At 40.0% G+C, this 23,429-nt stretch overlaps 2 protein-coding genes across 2 annotated transcripts in view; one reads left to right on the plus strand and one right to left on the minus strand.

Moving 5' to 3' along the window:
• Positions 1-1,997: 1,997 nt before the first annotated feature.
• Positions 1,998-13,638, minus strand: LOC114478722 (tissue factor-like). The gene is made up of 7 exons (XM_028471908.1): positions 13,399-13,638; positions 12,257-12,371; positions 7,775-7,864; positions 5,636-5,742; positions 5,362-5,540; positions 4,306-4,462; positions 1,998-2,510 (listed from the first exon to the last, which is right to left on the minus strand). Exons 1-7 carry the CDS (start codon positions 13,463-13,465, stop codon positions 2,368-2,370), a joined length of 858 nt encoding a protein of 285 aa, XP_028327709.1. The 5' UTR covers positions 13,466-13,638; the 3' UTR covers positions 1,998-2,367.
• Positions 13,639-21,086: 7,448 nt separating this feature from the next.
• Positions 21,087-23,429, plus strand: part of fam110b (family with sequence similarity 110 member B) — a 30,038-nt gene continuing 27,695 nt past the window's right edge. Inside the window, exon 1 of the mRNA XM_028471900.1 lies at positions 21,087-21,177. The gene's annotated coding sequence lies outside the window, so the exon portion shown is untranslated. The remainder of the gene's footprint in view (positions 21,178-23,429) is intronic.

Consider the following 23,429-nt stretch of genomic DNA (forward strand, 5'->3'; position numbering starts at 1 on the left):
ATATGCAAGATCATGGATTACGTCTGTGGTCTTTATGCAGGTTTATCAGGACATACAAACAAAACCAGACACAGATCAGTAGCAGTGATCATCAGGGAGTAAATAGTACAGGAGGCTGAAGATGCTTCAATAAAAGGTTTGGTTTAATGTAAACGCTAAAGACAATTAAACGTTGTTTTTCCTGCATTGAAAGAAGCATGTTCTGAGAAGTTGTTTTAATATGGTTGATGAAAACTGTTTGTGGGCATATTTAACCAGAAAATAGATGTAGAGACAGAGCACTGACAGTGGACTGTGAAATGTTCTTCTTCCCTGTGAGTGAATAAGTCATGGATGCAAAGGGTTGCTCGATTCTGACTGAACAGTAGCACACAGACTTTACCTGTAACCTCTTTCCTCTTCCTAAGTGTCTCACACCTGTTTACACTCATTCATTAAAGCAGAAATATACGGCGGGGTAGTTGTGCCAAATCCTGCGTGAGTAACAAAGACATTTTATGCAACAAGAAATTTTGTGCGACCAACAACAGATTTTGCAAAAGAGCAAGGAAAAATTTGGAGGCTTGCAAAAATACGTTTTGCGGTTGTAAAGATACATTTTGCGCAAGCAAGTATGTATCTTACCAAAGCAACAACACATTTTGTGCATGTAGACAAATTTTGCGAATGCCAGCAAAAAACAAACACAGACAATTTTTAATCAAGCAATATAACATTTGTTGTTGCTTGCGCAAAGTTTGTTTTTGTCGGTGCAGAGTTTTGGCACAAATATGACAGTGTAACATAGATATATGAAACAGAGCCATCGTAGTTCAGTGTCAAGCACATCCTTGTATATAGATCTGTTGAGCTAAAGTAAAGATATCACTGTGTGTGTGTGTGTGGGTGTGTGCGTGTGTGTGTGTGCGTGCGCGTGTTATTGTGTAATGTACATGTTCGTCGGAAGAAATAAAAATAAAATTTATCATCAAGTTTTCATGTGTTCTCTGTTTATGGTTTTATGCACCTTTAAGCAAAAAAAAAATCCCTTACCTTTACTATAAACACAGACAGATCTAAATCATGTTTATTAGTAAAATCTCAAAAAAAAAAAAAAAAAAAAAGAATGTATTAATCTATACTCTAAAGTAAATACAGCAACTACTAAAATATTATTTTGCATTTAAACTGAAAGTTCAGAGAAAGTTTTTAAAACATACAATATTTTGCTATTTAAAATAAAGTTAATGATAGTAATAATAATAAAGTTGCATTCAAGAACTATAAGCTGTCATTTAAATGTATTCATTATAAAACAGAAAAACATGTTTAAAGCTGATATCCGTAGTTTCTGAAAAACATCTCAATGTCCCGCCCTAAACAGCTTCACTTCCTCCCACTGCCTCTGCCAATCTACCAGAAGCCACGCCTCTACTTTTCTGCACGCACATCGCGGAACATAACAAGGTCGCATCGGGTTGCATTGATATAGGTCTATGGGTCAGGTAAGGGCCAAAATCATATTTACCTGTTTGCCTTGTTTCCGTGCACAGTTCCGCATTCACTTTGATTGACAGTCTCAAAAACAGGAAGTCGAAGCCTATTGGCTGGGAGCACTCGGTGATCTTTTCCATTTGTATAGGGGTCTATAGGATGAAGGAGGGACTTATATACATTAATGTAAATGAATGACCACCGGCAGTAGACCATAGTAAAATACTAGCTATTTTTTCGTATTTCAAAAGAATCATACATAAACATAGATTTCTCAGAAACTCCAGATATCAGCTTTAAGGTGAAAATTTGTGCGAAATAATTTTTTAACTATATGTAAAATATATTTAAAAAAATCTAAATCAATTTCTATTATATGAATCACCTCATTAACAATGGAATATAAAACATTTAACTGTTAAATATAATATATCAATAGATATTAATATACCTAGCATCTTTAATATATATTATACATGAATATATACGTGTGCATGTGTATGAAAATATTGTGAAACAAACTGTGACAGTGACAGTTTCTTTATTTATTTTGAAAGTACACACAAATTCAGCGGAAATAACAAATGTAAGTAAAGTTTACATTTACAGTACAAATACAGTTAAAAAGTCAGTGCTTAACAAAATGCATCATGTTGTGAAGTCAAATACAAAAAGCGATGAAATGAGGGCCGTAACCTGTGGACATGGACGGGTAAGAGACATAGTGCCATCATAATGCTATATAGTATATACAGTAGCTGAGCAATGTAGAAACACACCAGGGCACAGACATTTACTCTGAAAGTGAGAGAACATCCAAACTAAAGAGAGACCAGCTCCCACACGCACACACACACACACACACACACTCACACACACACACACACACACACACTAAACAGGAGCAGATGTCTGAGTTATCTGCAGGCTTTTGTTTCTTTGGCAGCAGCGACAGCAGAGGGTGCTCACAATGATGGTGACGATCACCACTGTGAGCACGATGAAGATGATTCCCACCAGAGCACCCACACTCAGCCCTTGAGGAAAGAAAGCATTACGATACATTCATTCATGTAAGTAAACACACAAAAACACACAAAAGTCCCCACAATTAATTCTTACACATACTTCCAGGAAAATCTACACAGTGCCCTCATACAAAAAGAAGAAAGCCTTCGGAATTGGCTCTCACATTAGCACAGGACAAGTCCTCACAAAGGTCTAAAGGTGCATTCACACCGAACGCGACTGCAGCGCTGCAGTAGTTTCCATTGCCCCTGATGTGTCGCTTGCACATAGCGCTTCGGTGACGCGATCACCAGGGAACTCTCTCTGTGTGTGTGTGTTTTCCGCTTTAATTTTGCCCCGCTAAATTGAGGAAGCCGTACAGCCTCCGCAGCAGCCGTTTGCACTGAATCGGGAGGGAGCAGAGAGGGGCTGCAGCCTCCGCTCTACACACAGTGAAGGACGAGGGATTTGTCACTTTAAGTGGCTTAAAAAGTTCAGATTTTTCAACTTTGAGCGACGAGGTCGAGCGCGATTTTGTCGCTCAAATTGCACGTCACGTTGCTTTAGGGGGTATAACTAGAGATTGCGTCATTTACATTGATTTTAATGTAATCGCGTTGCTTCATTCACTTCAGTCGCGTTAAGAAAATTATTAAGTTTTTATTAGGATTAATTAATTAACTTACTGTAACAAAGGTATTAAGTACTGGCTGAAGAAGCAACAACACTGCTCCCATTATCAAGCACTCAAGGAACCATTGTACACTTCTGACTTTTCACTGTGTTAAAGCAGAACTAAGTAACTTTTTCACCTTAATAAATCCTTCTCATAGTCCCTGTGAGGGTAATACAAGTGTTTATGGGGTGATTGGGGGGTCTTTCATCTCTCCCTCTCCCCCTGCTGTCTCTGGCCAGAAAACAGCACTTGCAACTTTCCTGCCTCCAACCCGGTGGCAAGACGTACTGCTTTACAGCAGCCCAATACAAACTAATGCTAGAATATTATCACACGGTTCACTTTTCTCAAACTTATATCATGGCGGAGCCAGCGAAAAAAAGGCAGAGAAGACCTTTGACCGAGGAACAGAGAAACTCCATGCAGTGACAGCTCAGCAGCAACACACAGCAATCACACACACTGTCGTCGCGGCAACAGGCACGCACACACACTCGCAACCCAGTGCTCCATCAGGCAGCACACACACAAATATCCGTCCATCCATCCATTTTCAGAGCCGCTTTGTCAGCGCACAAACAAACACATCACACACATTTCCACACTCCCTTCCGTATTACTCCCACATCATTCATTTATTTTACTTGTCTCTCTTCCTCATACTGTTCACATGGTCACATGGACTATATGTGTGAAAGCACCCTTAGTGTCACTGTTGTATTAGAATTTTTCAGTGATCGGTTGCTACCGTCTTGGGAGAGGAAATATGCGCATGTAGCTGTGGGGTGGGGCGGGGCAGGCGGCGGGGGATTGCGGAGTTTTTACGACAGTAACATAATCAAAAGGGACCTTTGGGGGAGAGTTACTTAGTTCTGCTTTAATGTATAATAGCTTTCAATATTTTTTGTGTGTCCATATGAAATAAATAAATAAACAAGATTATAAGGAGTTTACGAGAAGTCCTCACAAAGTCATGCACAACAATGTAAGGAGTACCTAAGTCTCACACAAAAATGTAAGTAGGACTGAAATTGAATAAGTGACAGAAGCCTTGTGTTCCCCAGTATATGTGTGTGTGTGAGTGTGTGTGTGTGTGTGTGTGTGTGTGTGTGTGTGTGTGTGTGTGTGTGTGTGTGTGCGTGTGTCACCTTGCATGTTGCCCTGTGTGCACTGCTGCGTGCTCCAGGCTCCCTGCTGCAGTGGTTTGGCTCTGGATGGGATGAAAGCTGCCACGATGAAGCAGTAACTCTCTCCTGCATCCAGCTTAGATACTTCGGCTATGCTGGAGTCCGAGATCACTTCTCTCTGTCAGCCAAAAACAGCACAGGTCACAACTTCAGTGAACATGCACACAGGCAGACCCAAAATACTTGTTTTTTAACACTAAAAGGATTGTTTATTCTTATTAATTTACTTAACCATCATACCGGTAAATGACAATTCACAATAGGACTTGACAAACACACAAAACGACATTACAATCACAAAAGGTACTCCAGAAAGATGAAATAACAACAGAAATACAAAAACTGAAATATGTTTGATCAGTTCTCGGATGAAATTCTGTTGGTTGCGGAGAGTCACTAATTTCTGAATAATTGGTATACCGGCTAACAAATGATGAATTATATTTGAATGGAGGCAAATACAACACAACAACATCTGTATGAGATGCTTCTGAATACATACAAGATTAGTCACAACACAAAATATGACAAAAACTGTGCAGAAAATCACTACATGATGAAGTTAACTGCAATCTGTCATCTGTAAGAAAATGTGGTCATAAAAAGAGGTGTGGCATATTAGTCAACTGGTGATCATTATAACTAGTGATGAGTCATTAAAAGTGAGGCTTTATTCCTGCTGACAATATCCCGAAATCCCTGGTTTTGTCACAATATAATAAGAAAACCGACAACAGCGGCAGTTACGGTTTGACTAGTAATCGTGTTATCTTGTGACTGGTTTGCAACATCACCGTTGATTATGACAATGTAGTAAAAACTGTAAAAGAATGTGTCAAAGCTGTCATCAAGTGTGTTTCTTCATGTCTTTTGATGAACAAGTGGTTCCGATTAATGTAAACACGCTGAGTGGTAGAATTAAAGCCTTACTTCTGCCTCATTGTGTCATCAGTTATAATGATCACGAGATGAACTGATACACCAACAGCTAAACTGCTTTTAGGGTGTTTCCTGCACCTTTCCTGTGCTGGCCGCTTTGTAGTAGTTGATCTTGTACTTTAGATCGTTTCTGAGGATGTCTCGAATGCTGAGCTGCTTCCCGCCTTGATGGATGGCTGTGATGGGATCCGTGATGATCAGTCGGACTGTGGTGTCATCCATGGCCTGCACGGTAAACTTCACTGCGCTGATGTTACCTGAGGACAAACAGACACCAACACACACTTAGTGGTGGGTTAGCGCTGGAAGCTGTGTTACAGACCAAAGTAATTAGAAGACACAAGAAACTGACTCTCTCTGTAGGGGTTGAAATGACTGGAAAACGTGTGCGGTAAATCATCCTCATCTGTGGTGTCGTCGAACTCAGCAGATTCAGTTTGGATATCAGCAGTGTAGGACCTGTCCAAACACAAGACATCAAATATCCACGTCTTTTCCTTATCCCTCACCTAAAAAGATGTCATTAGCATGTTTAGAAGAATAATGAAAAGGCCGCTGCACAGACTGCTAATCATACATCTGTTATCACCATTACATGTTACAATAATATGTTTCCCATCACCATTTGGGAGTTCCCTAACAATATGCAAAATTTCACCAATAATTTCTTAGAACTTCTAAAACAGGAGTGGCCAATCCTGGTCCTCAAGAGCCATTACCCAGCATGTTTTAGATCAGGGTTGTCCAATTCCGGTCCTCGAGGGCTGATCAAAATGTGTGATCAACTCCTCATCCAGCTCTGCAGAAGCCTGATAACGATCCTAATCATTTGAATCAGGTGTGTTGGAAGAGGGAAACATCTAAAACATGCTGGATAGTGGCCCTCGAGGACCGGAATTGGACACCCCTGTTTTAGATGTTTCCCTCCTCCAACACACCTAATTGAAATGACCAGGATTGTAATCAGGCTTCTGCAGAGCTTGATGATGAGTTAATCATTTGAATCAGGTGTGTTGGAAGAGGGAAACATCTAAAACATGTTGGATAGTGGCTCTTGAGGACCAGGATTGGCCACCCCTGTTCTAAAACATCAACATTTTTGATAAAAATGGGGAATATTTTATAGATATTGCATGTTACCATTCTCACTCCCAACTCGTCGCATATCGAATGACCGATGCCAAGGGTACCGCTTCGGGTCCGTAAGCTTTTTTTCACTACAACTTTTCAAAATAAGACTTAAAATAGACCTAAATTAGGTTTAGAGTCTAGAAGGATTAGGTTAGGTTAGGTTTGGTTAGGTTATAACCTAACCTAACTTAACCCTAACCCTAACCCTAACCCTAACCTAACCTAAACCTACCCCTAACAGTAACCCAACACGAACCTAGCTGTAACCCTAACCACAAGTTATGGGTAAATTTTTCACTAGAAATGTCATAAAAACAAGTGTTTCCACGGGCCGACCCATAGCATCAAATAGTAATAATAATAATGCATTGACTTTTATATAGCATTTAATCATAGACACTCAAAGCGCCTTACAGAATTAAGGCATTATTCTTTCACTCCACACTTAGTGGTGGTAAGCTGCTATTGTAGCCACAGCTGCCCTGAGGCAGACTGACGGAGGCAAGGCTAGCATAGTGCGCCATTGGCCCCTCTGACCCAACACATTCATACTAGGCAATGTGGGTGACCTGTCTTGCCCAAGGACACAACGACAGATATCACTGGGAGCGACTGTCCCCCATTGTTGCACCTGGAATTCTCGGTGGTCTCCCATCGAACTACTAACCAGGCCCAGACCTGCTTAGTTTCCAAGATTGGGCAATGACAGGCTAGTATGGCCACATAGTGACTCCAAAGATACCCTCCCGAACGTCGATATGTGACGAGTTGGGAGTAAGAATATGTTGCATGCACATCTGACCGCTAATGAGAAAACATTTTCAGGCTTCTTTATCCGTCACCTGACATAATGCCAAAAGAAGGATGGCACTATAAAATTACACTTTTAAAGAAAACATATATGTTTCAAAAACACAAAAAATTACTCCGGAAGTAGATCAAAACAAAAAAACTACAAACATTCATGAACCATTAAAAAAGAGACATAAAACGACCCCATCTGCAATACCTGGAACGCAAACTTTCCTAGAGAGTAGCACCTTTCCTGAAAAGAATCCTGAGAAGAAGCAAATAAAGCACTGGCATTTGAATTTAAAAGAATATGAAACGGTTGCTTCACAGACTGTCCAAAAACACTCATTAATTTCTGAATAATTGGTATACCATGCTGAAAAATGATGATTTATATTGAAATCGAGCCAAATACAGCACAATCATCTTATGGTACCTATTAGATTTAAAAAGTTTCTACATGAGCAGCAGAAGCAATAGAATGAAGAGGAAAACAGAAGACAGACGTCTTTCTTTATAGAAAAATTAAATTTACATCACATGAGGATATGGTGAATTGTTTCCGTACCTGTCCAGTGGTGTGAGAATGTTTGTCAGGTCACATTCTGTCTCTGAAATCTGGATACAGTCAGGACTCTCTATCCAGTCTCCCTCATCCCTAAAGCAGACCAGGACGAAAACGACCATCAACAAACTAACATTAGGACAGGAAAGAAATTATTTTCACCCAGCTGTGGTAATTTGACCCTGACAGAAAGAAGACAAGTCATTCACTAATAATCAATTAATATTAGCACACACAGCTTATCATGAAACAAAATGAAATAAATACAGTTGCCGTGGCTTGTTAATAGGTGCCATCTAAAAGCTGCAGAAAAAAAAAACTAATTAAACATAAATTAATAAGATAATGCAGAATTTAAATCGTTGACTCATACAGTGTGTGTTGATAGTGGCTGATAGTCCACCAGCATTCATCATTTTCTGTGCCAAATGTTCATCTTACAAGCAGAGATGCCGTCCAAAAACCTAGTTTCCCCCAGGGCCCAGGGGTACAGAGATTGTCATAGGGGTACGTGAATAAACATTAAAAACAATGTGACAACACTGGAAACTAGAAAATAAATAGACCAGAAGTCAGGAGCCTCCATGCATTGCCACAAATTAAACATTGTCCTCTTTAAAGCTGATATCCGGAGTTTCTGAGAAATCTATGTTTATGTTTGATTCTTTTGAAATGCGAAAAAATACCTAACTAGTCTTTTACTGGGGTCTACTGCCGGTGGTCATTTATATACATTAATGTATATAAGTCCCGCCTTCGTCCTATAGACCCCAATACAAATGGAAATGAGCGCAAATGTGTATTGACGGACTTCCAAGCAGAAGTCTCCATAACAGCGTTGGACACAACAGTCACACAGCAAATGAAGAGGAAAAAGGCAGATCGAGATGGAGAAGCAACACTTTAAAGCCAAAAACATACTCGGGAGAAACGGATCGCTTTGCGTCCTCATGGATCCCCGTGACTGCGCAGGGTCTGCCCCACACACACACTGGTGTCAGAGGGAGAGTGATAACAGACGAGATAAATTGCATGTAGACCTAAGAGAAGCTCAAGGTAAATTAATTCTACAGTCTGGATGCGGAATGATGGTTATCAGTCCGCTCAGAGCGGCAGACAGGCGGGGACGAGCTGACGGCAGCAGCCGCTGTTCATGACAGTAATTACAGTGATACGTACATTCATGTCTCTAAAACACCAGAAGAATCTCCACTAATACAAGATAACGTCCATACATTTGTTACTAGTCTCTATTAACAAAAAAAGTTCCTAAGAGCATTCACAAAATATTCCGGTATGGGAGGTTCAGTTTCGGTTTCAAAACGGAGTGAAGACAGGATTCGACAAACTGCAGCTTTATGTGTTCAGAGTAGGGGGTGCATGGCTTCAGGTTAAAAGTCTGAAAGGGTATGGGACTGTGAAAAGTCCTTAAACATTTGACAAGCAAGTGGCATTGGGCTAGGCTCTAATTGGTTACTCTAAAGATCCTGCTCAGGTCGCAGCCAATCAGTATTGTCCTGTGCTATCGTTCATGAAATCTGATTGCTTCCTGACAGCTGTCAGTCAAAGTCACAATCGTGGTCACTCACACATCGGCACTATTCACACCCGCGCTTTTAAAAAAATGTTCTCTACAATACAATAATCTTTAAAAACAAAAAAGTCCAGCCATGATTGGGAAAACGAACAAGCCGGCTAGTCTGCGTCAATCAGGGCCGGTCTTCAGGCAACCCAGGTGGCCCCCCCATTTTTCCATTTTTTTAATTTTTTATTATAATTTAAAAAGGTATAATAAACGTGAAACACACCCTTTATAATCACTTTACATGTTTTCTCTTAATTAAATATTAATGTTAAAAATCTCTAACTATACCTGCTAATCTTCTGCCCATATTTATATTTATTTTATTTTAATTCTTGTTCTATTCTATATAATTCTATTGTGTTGTTTGCACATTGTGTTATTCGGTTTTGAGATTTGTGTTACTGACTAGTAAAACCAAACAGGAAAGTAGAAATTTCCTTGGACTGAAACTTTTATATTTTATTTTAACTTTTGATTGCACTGTTTTTCATTGGTTTGGGATTTTGCACCATTGTTGTTGTTGTTGTTCCCTTAAGACATTTGGACTATACTTGTAAGTCTTATATTGTATTATTGTGCATTATTCTAAACTTTAAGGTTGTATTTTTTATTTTTTGTTGTGTCGCAGAATTGCATTGTTTTGTCTTGATATTTAAAATAAATAATAATGTGTACACACTGTGTATAGACTTGGAAAAAAAAAAAACTCCATTTATTTTTCTTCATTCATGGGGTGGGGGGCGGGGGGGGGTGTCAAAGTCCACTCTTGCCTAGGGCACCGAATGAATTAAGCCGGCCTTGGCGTCAGTGGAGGTGATTACAGGACAAACTGTGGAACGCGTTGGTTTCTTATCTGGTTGTGCTATTGTGATCCTGCTGTGAAATGGTATTTTATTTTGTATTGTGTGCTGTGTTTTTAGTGTGTTTTGTATTGGTTTTATTTTTGCAGTGCATTTTAGCTTTTGTTTTATGAACCTTACCAATCACATGCTGTCATTTGATCAACCCCATCACATGACTATGTCCAACCCCTGAGGCTAATCAACACACCTGAGGTTAATCAGCACCTGTGGCTGGAGCACAATAAAAGGGGCAGACAGGAGAAGGAGCAGGGGGAGGAAAAACGACACTTGCCCTGTAAGTGACGTGGCAACACCCCTCCTTCGGACGTAGTCTCGGACCCCCGTGCTGGCCTATGTTTTGCATTTTCAGGGGACCCTGAGCCTGTGACCAGAGGGATCTACCGCCTTGGGACAAGGGAGAGCGGAGGACCTGGGCGTAGCTGCACATTGCACTTTATTGTGGACAGTGACTTTTTCCCCTATTTTATTCGTTCCTTAGCCCACATCGTTAATGGATTTTAGCATACATTGATTTTAATTTGTGGGCATTTTAATCTGTTTTACCTTAATCTTTTTAATAAATTTGTGACATCATGGTTGCTGTCCTCCTTGGTAACTAAGAAATGCTCACACCCGGTCGCTTTACTCTCCCTCCATAAACATTTGGTCAATTCACTGTTATTCAAACTTCCCCAGCAACACCCCAACCCCCATTACACTATTGCCAGATGTCAGAGCATGGGCAGAGCTTATTTTAGCAGACTATTGTGCTTTGATTGATTGTTTAGGATCTTGAGGTTGAAAAATCGAAAATAAATGATCACCACATGATCATACATTTAGCCAATATAAATATTATGTATGGCCATTTAAAGACCAAATCATACTAATGGATTAACAGTTGATACATAAACAAATACATTTTGCTAAGAGAAAGGGTTTTATTTATTTTTTTAAATAGATAGAAAATGTTTGTAGAGCATTTATGTGTACTCTAGGTCCAAATATTAATATTTTGATGAATACAGTATTTTATCAATACACTAAACCAGGGGTTTTAAATTCATCTCACTCTGGGACTCACATTTTGCCACCGTCAGTAAATCACGACCCACTTTTTTTTTTTTTTTAGAATTCAACCAACCAAATGTATTTTTTCAAAAACAGCTGTTGAAAACACACATGTAATCTTTTTTAAAACATAAATCTATATATTTTCCTGTGCAACATGCATTTCACAGCATGCCTGTCAAAAGAAAAGTTTCTTTCAAAGCAAATGACAAGTCCAACATGAGAGACATTAAGTATTCATTTATTTTTAACCAGCTGTACGCAACCCATTTTTATGTCCCGACTCACCAACTGAGAATTGCTGCATTAAATTACTTAAAACACACACACACACACACAAAAGTCGGGCCGATGGGGCTCATGGCCCCAAAGAGCTATGGAAGGCATTTTTTAATTCTTAATTTTCATTTTTAAAAGGTGGCAACCCTGTCAAGTAGCGCCTGTTGTTCAGCATCTTTCTCCCCAATCTGCACCCCCCAAAAAGTTTTTATCAACAGCCGCCACTGAAATACAGTATAACTGTCATCAACCTTCATTCTTTAATGTTTAATTTACTGAGGAATACCAGTATAAACCAGTGTAATGATTGTGAGAGTTCATTTCATCATATCTGAAATGGATGGAGAGAGAATCTTTCCCACTGTAGGTACTGGTGATTACGTGAAAATTCTGTCTTTTTTATCTGATGACACATTTCTAAACTCAAGCAGCAAACACTCAGACTCAGTCACCAGTTAACATGAGACAGCAGTTTATTTAAAACACCACGAGTCACTCGTCAGGTGCTTTACTGCAACATTACTTTGAGCTATTGCAAACTAGTCGATAGTCATTGGTGTGTGTGTGTGTGTGTGTGTGTGTGTGTGTGTGTGTGTGTGTGTGTGTGTGTGTGTGTGTGTGTGTGTGTGTGTGTGTGTGTGTGTGTGTGTGTGTGTGTGTGTGTGTGTGTGTGTGTGTGTGTGTGTGTGTGAGAGAGAGAGAGCTCACATAGAGTACAGGACTGTGTACTTGTACTCAGATGGTTTCACAGTCCAGGTGAGAATGGTGGTGAAGTCCAAAGAAAACCAGTGGACGTTCTCTGCCTCAGGTATATAGTTCCCCCCTGTGGACACAAACAAACACTTTTACACCCTGAAGACGTCCACGAACTTCCTGAAAACATAGTTCAGAGAGATGAAAACAATGTCAGTTTGTTCGCCTCTCTGTGGGCGTAGTTGTCATGGTGTCCCGCCCTTGGGTTGATCAGCATCCTGTGAGTGTAAGTGCTGAACGAATGCCGTGATTTGACGCATACAGCCATCAGAACCAATTAAACATCCAGACAGCTCAAATGTCGCCTCTCATTTTTCTTCTGTTGCTTTAAGAGGATGATGCTGAACTTTTGTTATGGAATGAATAGTGATCATGTTATCTTGTGACTTGAGTTGGTATGTTGTAAAACTCTAAATTAATTCATAGCTGACATCACGACACATGTTTTTATTGTGTCGTGATGTGTTTTAGATTAATGTAAACACAGAGTTACAGCAGTAAAGACTACCTTCTGTTGTGATGCACCACTACTGTAGTTATAATGATCACCATTTAAACAGATACACCACTATTTGCATGCATGCTGAATTGATGGCATGTGCAATAGATAAATATGTTCCTTTGTCCTTCTCCTGTATCTTTTGGACCATTCTTAAGTCTACCACTATTATTCCACTGTTATCTTGTGACTGTACTCTGACACATTGAACGCTCGTATCAGTTGGTGTTGCGGTTTGATTAGCGATCATGTTATCATGTGACTAGTTTCTGACAGATGTAGTAAAAACTGAAAATCATCTGTCATCTGAAGCATGTTTTTATTGTATTGTTACCAAACAAGCAGATTATAGTAATGTAACTACTGAGGGAGAGCATTAAAGCGTCACCAGATGTAATGGTGACCAGATGCAGTGATACGCCCAACAGATAAAGAGTTCTTTGTGAGTGTTTTTTTTTTTTCATCTACACCAGACTAGAACTATTCCCTCCACTACTGAGTTTGGGTCAGACCCCACTACCCATCCATTCATCCAGCCACCAAAATTCCTGTCTTTCACCCTCTGTCTCTCTTTCTCTCTCTCTCTCCATGCTTTTACCTGCAGTGCTGATGATCCACGTAAGGAAACAAACTCCCGTAGGGATCAGGGTCTTCGCACAGGCCATGTTGCTGGTTAGGATCCTCTGTGTGTGCGTGTGTGTATGTGTTGTGTGTGTGCAGAGCTGCTGCTAAGCTGAGAGGCCTCACCCGCTCATGCATGACACTCGGAGCTCCGCCTCCTGCATTTTCTACAGTGCACAGCAGAGATGGAGAACATGAGCGGGGCACCCCACAACACCCCATAACACTGTGGAGCAGAACTTTTACTGTTTTCCTCCCTGCGGCCTTTAAAAAGGTTGACTCAGAGGATAAGGTGTTGCATACCTTCTTCTTTCAGAGAGGATAAAGTGTTGGAATAGCAAAGTGTTTCTTGGTGTGTCACAGATGATCTCAGTGTCTTGTGACGAAAGCATGAGTGAACCCATCTGTGGGTGAACATGTTTGTGTGCCTGAGTAATGCATGGCAACTCCTTCTCCTTGCCTTGTCTGAGAAAGACTAAAAAAACCCAGTTTTCCTGTGTTTCTGTTCCATCCTCTCCTGCTGTGCTGTTAGTGAAGCAACAATCTAATTTAACATGTGCATCTCGTTCAGGCTTTACCTCCCTCACTCCTTGCTGTGGCCCCCTGAGACAGGAGAGTAGGGAAAGGAGCCAAGGAATGCAACGCAGAGGAAAACAAACTGCAGAGGGTCACGGCTCAGACTTTTCGAGATTCTTGGGGGAATTTGTGATGCCCGTCAAAGAGTTTACGCAGAACAGAGCTGAGAAACGCTGTGGGAACGTTGAGGACGCTGTGGGAATGCTGTGAGAACGCTGTGAGAAAGGCTGTGGGAACGCTGTTCCAGTCAAATTATTAAAATAAATAAAAAAACAGTAAGAAAAATTGTATGACTTTTGAAAGAGTATTTATTCTTTGTAGCCTGGTACTAAGTGATTCACAGACCCATACCTGTCTGTGACCCAGTGGTATGGGACCACTGATTTAGAGTATAATATGTGCAGTACTTACAATGTTGGGCAGTAACGCATCAACAGCGTTATACTTTGAGGTAGCTAATACTCTTGTTGCTGTACTTTTTAAATAAAGTAACTCAATTACCATTGCTGTACGGTCTCACAGTGGTATCATTGTTGTTTTAGCTTCCTGCCTCCGGTATACACAGGTGGGATTTTGAAGCACTTACAGCCCACTGGGGTTGAAAGGCAAACTTGGTCCACACTCATAACCTGTGGGTGGCGAAAATGCAACGAAACAGACGCAATAAAACACCAAAGAAGAAAAACAAAAACCCTTGAACTTCCACGGATGTGAATCCGAGACGCCGTCGTTGCTGTACGGGCCCAGGTAATGAACCACCCAGTTCATGATCAGCACCTACCGGATTCTGACGCAAGGTAATCGTCCACTACTGCTTTGTCTCCTGACGTGGTCATCCAACAAATTCAGGAAAAAAATTGCTAAAAAGATACCGGATGAGGCTCCCAAATGTTATGCTCTGTTGCTGAAAAACTGTAACATGAATGGAAGATGGCCACACAGCAGGTTTCTCCTGTCAATTTTTTTTTTAACTCCACAAGGAGGTAATGTTTGTCTGTTAGCCGGACTACATCAAAAACTACTAAACAGATTTTCATAAGATTTGAAGCAAACCTAAATCTTGTGCCACAGAAGATTCCATTACATTTTGAAGAGGATCTGGATCAATACTGATTCTAAATATACTGAATCCCTATGTTCAGGTCTTTAAGCTGGTTCTACTTTGCGCACTGCATGCTCGGGTTGTAAATTCTGTTTCACTTTCTGTTTTGATCAAACAACAGCAAAGCCACGTACTAGAAATTTATTTCAAGCCTTTAAAGTGTGAAGGATCCTGGTACCATGATCAGGATCACTGATCCAGATAACTGACAATATCTGGCAAAGAGGATATTGAGCACTTGGAGGTTTGAGCTCTCTTCGTGCTGCTGTTGTAACTAAAGCACCTAATCAATGCAGGAACCATGCAAGCCACAGAGACAGATCCTCCAGTCCTCAGGCAATAAGAATGGCGGTTAAGTATCTGATCGTCTTATATCTACTGGCTGGCAGGAACACACATTTTAACCTGTGGAAACATGACAAAAGCTCAAAACTATAGGAGACCCAATGGACACATCCAAAGTGATTCAAGCTACACCATTCACGCTACAGCGGTTGGATTTTAACCGATTGACTGTAAAGCAGGGACAGCTTGACAAAGCGACTACACGGTAGTGGCAGAAAACATATAGCCTCTTTAAAGTCAATTAACTACCACGATAGTATGTAAAGGCAACACAGGTTAATGGTAAATAAAATTTGGAACATGGTAATAGTAACGATGTGTCTGTAAAGATCTGTGTAAGTCATCCAGGTCATCTTGGTTCTAAGAGTTACAACTCTTAGACTCCCAAAATCCCCCTCAGTTATAAACTGAGTGGGAGTCTGGGATGGACACTAAGAAGTTAAGTAGCCTAAAATATTGTGTGACTCATCAGAATCATGAAGGGTCACTGATATTGGTTGACTTGGTGATACCAAAACTGTCCAGTTTGACTGTCCATGTCTACTATTACTGTATGGAGTGTGTATTTTCCTCCAAACAGTAATCGCCGTGATGTGAAGGCCATAAGGGAATCAGAGCATTGGTAAGTTAAACTTACCTTTTCACTGTAACACAATGTAACACATTGTGTTACTTGTAACAAGTTACCAATTTTCAGTAGCCAGCACAAGCCTGTGCATGTATATATATATAGTGTTTCTGTTCAGTGTTCCTGAACTTTGGGCTCGTACGAGTTGGTGTCTTGGTTTGATTACTAATCATTTGATCTTATGACTGTTATCTTTAGCACTATTAAATCTCTGAGGGTACTTTTGTTTTCTTTTATATTTTCTTTACCTGGGCAAGGTGGTCCTAAAGCAAACAGGTTAGCTTCAATAACTTTCTCAGGACACACATTTCATTGAGGGAGGTTTATCCCATTGGTAAATCCACTAAAGACGACTTCTGAGCAGGAACTCACAAGTACTGCACATGTACGCACATCCTACAATTCTACAATTTCATTTAGCAGACGCCTTTTTCCAAAGCGACGTACAACATGAACAGTTAGTGTTAAGGGAATTGCTCAACATCCCACAGTAATGTCCAGGGTGGATTCAAACTGGTAACGAGACCGCTTCCGTCCCCATTACGCCACCTTCCCAGAACATGGAAACAAATTTTATGAAGCTTGTTAAAAAAATGCAGCTGTTTACCTCTGCCTCACTCACTCTCCTGCTGGTACTGCACACACACACACACACACAATGGGTGAAATCAGAGACCATCTCTTGACTATGTGATAAACACGAGTTGAGTCAGGCCAGGATTGCACAAGCGTACATTCTTATTGAAAGCAGCTCTTTTATAATGCTTTAATAAGGCTGGAAACAAGTTAACGTGATGTTCTCCTTTGATGAAAACATTTGGGACAACAATTAGAAAGGAATAAGAAACAGCCACTGCACAGACTGTAGAGGAGATGTTTTTCTGTATGAAAACCTCTTGACCAAGCTCATCTGGTGGTGTCACACGCTAAGATAATCCAAACATGGAACTCATGCATAGGCCTATATGAGGGCGTGGATTTGAGGTTTATAACATTTAGGATACTGTTTGCATATCACCTTATTTACACAGCAAAAATAAGTGAAAATATGCCTTTATATTGAAGAGGAGTTGTTTATCAATGGATAGTGTTATCTCACTTCTAACACTGGGGGCTGTAATGAGTGTCTGTGATTGTAGCCAAGGGATGTGAAGGCTCTTTATTATTTATCACTGACATCATGAAAGCAAAGGAAGGAAGACAGAAAAAAGGAACATGGTTGGGTTACCGTCACTAATAACCACTTGTTTTACTGGTTTGTTCATTAGTTCTTATGTGTCAGTCAGTTTTATGTGACAGCACTTAGTTCCTCAGCGCTAGATCAAATCAGACTGGCTGATGACTAAAACCTGATCTGTGTGACCCGTTCATGCCGCTTCTTCTTCCTGATGAGGATCCTCTGCTGAGGAAAGACTTTATGAAAGCTAAACAACGTTCAACTCCAAGATCAACATCCACTCCCTGCTCCACAGCCCAAGACAAGCATGGTGTGTGTGTGTGTGTGTGTGTGTGTGTGTGTGTGTGTGTGTGTGTGTGTGTGTGTGTGTGTGTGTGTGTGTGTGTGTGTGTGTGTGTGTGTTTAAAACTCAGACCAAACATGACAGCACAGAGAAACACACAACCACATGTGAAAACAACCAACTCAAACTAAGTTATGATTGAGATGCATAAAATTTACATATAATACAAAAAAAAATACTGTAATTTATAGAAAAGTCATAATTGTAAGATACAGGTCTCTCTCTTACTCTCTCTCTCTCTCTGTGTGTGTGTGTGTGTGTGTGTGTGTGTGTGTGTGTGTGTGTGTGTGTGTGTGGGACTCAGAATTATTGAGATCTTCCATCTTCCTTCTTACCTTTGTTTCCTTTTATCTATCCATTTTTTTTTTTTTCAGTCAATAATTCAAATATTTATCTTCATATACTGTAATTCATTAATTCTTCCATTTATTCAACCATTCATTTCCTTTTCATTTGTTTGCTTTCTTAATTGATTACCCCACCATTTATGTATTGATTTGCATCTTATCAATATTACTTGTAGATTTTTCTAAGTATTTTCCATGTGGTCTTTTTCTGTACTTGTTCCAGTTATTGTTTTGTACTTTGTCATTGAGTTGTTACTGTTTTTGAATAAAAGGTGGACGGATAATAGAACACAATGAATTATCAAATCACGCCAGGTCTGTGTTTTTAGACAGGTCGGGTGGGTGGCCAACATCAACACCGACCCCTGGAGCCAACTGTTGTGGGCCGGTTCCCACGTCATGATTTGAATCGTCACGTGTCGAATCGCGATTAATATAATAATCGATGAATTGGCACACTTCTAATCAGGACCAGCTTTAGGTCATTCAGTGCCCTAGGCAAGAGTGGACTTTGACCCGCCCCCTAATAATGAATAAAAATAGATAACGTTTTTTTTTTTTTTCAAGTCTATAAACAGTGTTTACACATTAATATTTATTTTAAATATCAAGACAAAATGCAATTCTGCGACACAACAAACCATTAAAAAACAAATACAACCTATTTTAAAAATGTAGAATAATGCACTATAATACAATATAACACCTACAGGTATAGTGCAAATGTCTCAAGAGAACAATAACAAAAATGGTGCAAAATCCAAAAGCAATGCAAAACAGTGCAATCAGAAGTTAGAATAAGAAAAGTTTCAGTACAAGGAAATTTCTACTTTCCTGTTTGGTTTTACTAGTTAGTAACACAAATAACAAGAATTGAAATAAAATAAATATAAATATGGGCAGAAGATTAGCAGGTATAGTTACAGATTTGTAATATTAATATTTAATTAAGAGAAAACATGTACAGTGATTGTAAAGGGTGTGTTTCAATTTGACAGGAGCAGATTCTTTATACGTTAGTGACAATGGATGAAAAAAATCTACTCTTTATATGTCTATAACAAAGGACAGGAACAGACATGCTTTATATGTCAGTAGCAAAGGACAGCAGCATATCTATAATTTACACGTCTGTAAGAAAGGACAGAAACAGATATATTATTTATTAAAGCTGATATCCAGAGTTTTTGAGAAATCTATGTTTATGTATGATTCTTTTGAAATTCACAAAAATACCTAACTAGTCTTTTACAATGGTCTACTGCTGGTGGTCATTCATATACATCAATATATATAAGTCCCGCCTTCGTCCTATAGACCCTTATTCAAATAGAAATTATCATGTTTATTATACCTGTTTAAATAAAAAAAAAAATTAAAAAAGTTTGCAATTTGGTGCCCCTCCAGCAGATCGCCCCCTTGGCGGCCGCCTGTGTTGCCTGTCGGGAAGGCCGGTCCTGCTTCTAACTGACTAGTGCAACTCCCTTCTGGCAGTCATCCCTGCATGCACACTTAAAGTTCTGCAGATGATCCAGAATGCAGCAGCATGTCTGGTCTGAATTGAAGGTTGTCCTCCGGCACATGAATAAATGATGTTAAAAAATGCATAAATGACTTGTTCTGGAGCTGGGTGCTGTCACATATGTAGAGAGCAGGTCACATCACATGCTTCACGGCAGACGTAATGCAGTACATACCGTGTAGCAGCATTAAGCTGCTTGTCATGTTCACAGGTGTATGCAGAACGAGTGGCTCGTAATTAAAAGCTGAGTTATTAAAAAAAAAAAAAACTCACACACGTGCTCACACGGATGAGAGGTGTGTCGGAGTGCAATGGGTGCTGGCTTAAAGATAAATCAGCTTCATTCGGGTTCGGACGAGTTCGGACCATATTCTGTCAGGCTTGGGCTGGGTCGGGTTTGATTTTGTAAGGCCGATGAAAGCTCTAAGCTACACTCTCTCTTACTCGCTAGGCTCCGGCTGTGAAAGACGCCTTGTGCTTCCAGCCCAGCATGGCTCTAAATCTCTTGCTTGACTCTTCTCCTCTGTTGATCCCAAATAACATTCTTGTTCTGTACAATCCGCTGAGTTTCTTTATACTTTTAAGAGACGTCTGAAGACTCAATTGCTCGGGGAACACTTAGACACTTTATCTGACCCTTCTCCTCTCGTCCTTAGGGGTAGAACGAGCCAGATGGTGTAAGACCAGCTCTTAGTGAATTTTGTTGAGTGTTGTTGAATGTCGAATAACATATTGATGTTGAATTGTTACTTGTGGTTACATTATTTTCTAGGGAAAACTCCCCCCCTAAAGAAAGACTTCTTCTATTACTAGAAACTTGAAGCTCACTAATGGGTTTTCCTCCAGTCTAAATTTGCTTGCGTTGTACGCTGCTTTGAACAAAAGTGTCTGCTAAATGAAATTGGTGAATACTTTAAACTAAAGTGGACTAACTCTAAATGTAATATGAGCATTGACTGCCCTCAGACTAGTTAATAAAAACAACAACAACGATGATGATGATATAATGGAGCTGACACAGTGTGAGTTCGGCCTGTAGAGGTCTAAAGGAAGCATAACTGAGCGGATATAAAGGCCGCTGATCACCGTCAGCTTACATTGCTGATGGGAAGCAAACAGGAAGTGTCCTGGAGCTTCCCTTCACACAAAAAATAATCCCGTGACTAAATGCAGGGTTGAATATTTTCAAATCTTTTTGTTTCCTTTTCAACGAGACACTATGTTTAAACAAATACAATCCTCATGTGTAATGTTAACTGCTCTTACTTGACTGTTATCATTAAAAAAAAATTTTTTGAATAGGAATGGAAAAATAATAGTTTCATAAACAATAAGTAAAATAAAAAAAGTTTCAGATTAATAAAACAAAATTAAACATACATTGATAATTGAATAATTAGGTGGGACTTAAAGAAATATATGAAAATAAACAAATATATAATAACTTAATGTTAATAAAGACAAAAATAATAATATTTTATAATTAAACAAATACACAAACAAACAAATAAATTCACGAGTAAACAAACGCAATCTATAAATGAAGGAAGTAATTAACAATATTTTATTGTCGCTTTTATTTCGGAGGACCGCACCGGAAGCCTCCCGCTCACTTTTGGTGCTGCTGTAAATTGATCAGATGCTGTCAGGCCAAACAGACTAATCGTGTAACGGACCAGAGCCTCCGCAGCATCCTTTGTTTGCTGTAAGGACCAGGTAAGAACCCGGTACCGGCTCGGTCGGTTCTCTCGGTGCGGCCTCTGGGTCGCCGCGAGCCGGAACCGCCTCCACCGTCTTTCTCCGTCCGCGGCGGCCGAGCCTGAGCACAGGCATTGTTCGGCATTGTGCCGCAGACAGACAGGCAGGCAGGGACGGACCACAGCAGCGGAGGTGCTCTGTCGGTGCTGCTGGACCGTCACGGTGGGTTCACGGGGTACCGGGACCGGCGGTGGTCCTCTCAGGGCCCGGCCGGGTTCGAGGCGCTGCAGCCTGGCCACAGACAGGTGCTGAGGTGGAGCTGCTTACGGTGTTATGGGATTCAGCTTTAACGTCGTTTTCACAGCGAGACGGTCCTGGGTGTGGAGTTTGCACGTTCTCTGTCCTCTTCCATCATTCTAACCTGCCAGGCTGCAGCAGCTCGGGGTCACACACCCACACTGACGTCTGATATTAATCAGAACTACCATACTTTGTTTAGATCATGAGCTAGAAAGTATTTTATTAGTTTTATGAGGTGCTGTAATTAGAGATTCTGTTGAAGTTTAAAAAAATATACATACATATAACCTATATATTGTTTACAATGACGTTACATATAGGCCCCACCTCTTTTTGTTTGTCACTGTCACTAATGATAAAAAAAAACAAAAAAACAACAACAACAACAAAAAACATTAAACTGAAACACCTACTAGCGCTGGGCAATGTGGACTAAAACTCATATCTCAATGTTTCTTCTTAAAATGGTGATATATGATATGAATGTTAATATTTTTAATTCAAATAAAGTCAGACCAGAAAAACAATTCTGGTTTAAATTTGCTAAGGGAAAATGCCACACAGGCTCACTTATCAACAAGCAGTTGCACAATATGTGCCACTTTTGGCTTTAAGGGACAGCACTTGTGAGTGAGTTCTGTAGTATGGCTTGTTTAGGGGAAGATCTGGATTAGGACACACTCAGAAATCCATCTAACTGAGCTTTACATATCGTTCTGAGTAGTAATGAAAGCAACGACTCCTAAAACAAGTATTTTAATACACAATATATACTGTATATATCGATATAGGTGAGATTGTAATTTTCTATATCGCCAAAATAGAAAACTCAATATATCTTGAATCTCGATATATTGCCCAGCCCTAACATTTAAAGCATTAGTGATGATAACGCTATGTAATGTGATATATACTTAATACACAAAATTGTTTTATTGTTGTCGCAGAAACTGTTATTTATCCATAATTATAATCATATTGGAGGTAGTCTACATCTGCAGCTACACGTCATTCATTTTGTGTGTGTGAGAATACCTGACCCACAAGGAACCTAAATATTGACACATCGGAAATAGTAGGTTGAGCTGATAACAAAGCCCCACCCCTTTACCCTTTGATCCTGACCAGACAGCGCTGCTACATGCTAAGCTAACCAAACACGTGGGACTGGTCAGTGGTATAAAGTTGCTTCTCAGTCTCAGAGGAAGACAGCGCATTTTGGGCCCTATTCTCCCATCTGGACTTAAGCGCTTTTTTGCGCAGCTGCAGTTACACGCTTCTCTCCTACGCTTATTCTCCGGTCCAGGTTTCTGACACACCCACCTTGCGTAAGAGACCAAAAGCACATAGTCTGTGAATGAAGGCGGGCTGAAAGAAAGGAGGCGGTGATGTCATTTTTTAGGGTTGTCTAAAAATCCCATAACATGGAGTTTTCCCAACGCTTTTTGTCATTGAGATCTGTGAAAATGATAAAGTTCACTTTCAATTTGAAACGCGTTCATTGTTAAACAATGTAACAGGGTAATTTGATCAGATTATTACAGTGTGAGGTTCGGACGCATTTTTCTGTCAGAGTCACAGTCTTTTACTCCCCCTCATACGAACGATAGATTAACGTTTGTTTGTATGGAAAGCCGGATTTTATTAACTTCTTCCATTCCTGCATTCAGAAATGATCAGCGCATAAATCAATATCCGTCATCAATACGGTACCTGTAGCTCTAAACTAAAGCGTGACAGGGTGTGATGTTTGCAGTGAAACAGAACCATTGGCTTCCTACATAATATGCAGTTTTGAATATAAATAGTTGAATGCCTTATGGAGCTGATGTGAGCGAGTCCAAACTGAAGCTGAGCCTCATTTAATATGTGTGGGAACAGTTTCAGGTATCCATTGTCTCATGCGCATTTCACTGAACTCTGCATATGACAGCTTGTTTCACGTATTATTTACTCTGTAGTGGATCAAA

This window comes from Gouania willdenowi, chromosome 17 (genome assembly GCF_900634775.1).
Source record: "Gouania willdenowi chromosome 17, fGouWil2.1, whole genome shotgun sequence".
Lineage (NCBI taxonomy): Eukaryota > Metazoa > Chordata > Actinopteri > Blenniiformes > Gobiesocidae > Gouania > Gouania willdenowi.

Bases quoted from the DNA above. Each gene is read 5' to 3' on its own strand.
- LOC114478722 (XM_028471908.1), bottom strand. From the start codon at position 13,465: ATGGCCTGTGCGAAGACCCTGATCCCTACGGGAGTTTGTTTCCTTACG. The intron at 12,372-13,398 runs GTAAAAGCATGG...TTGTGTCCACAG, and splicing joins GTGGATCATCAGCACTGCAG to GGGGGAACTATATACCTGAG. The intron at 2,511-4,305 runs GTGACACACGCA...TCTTTCCTCAAG, and splicing joins CACACAGGGCAACATGCAAG to GGCTGAGTGTGGGTGCTCTG.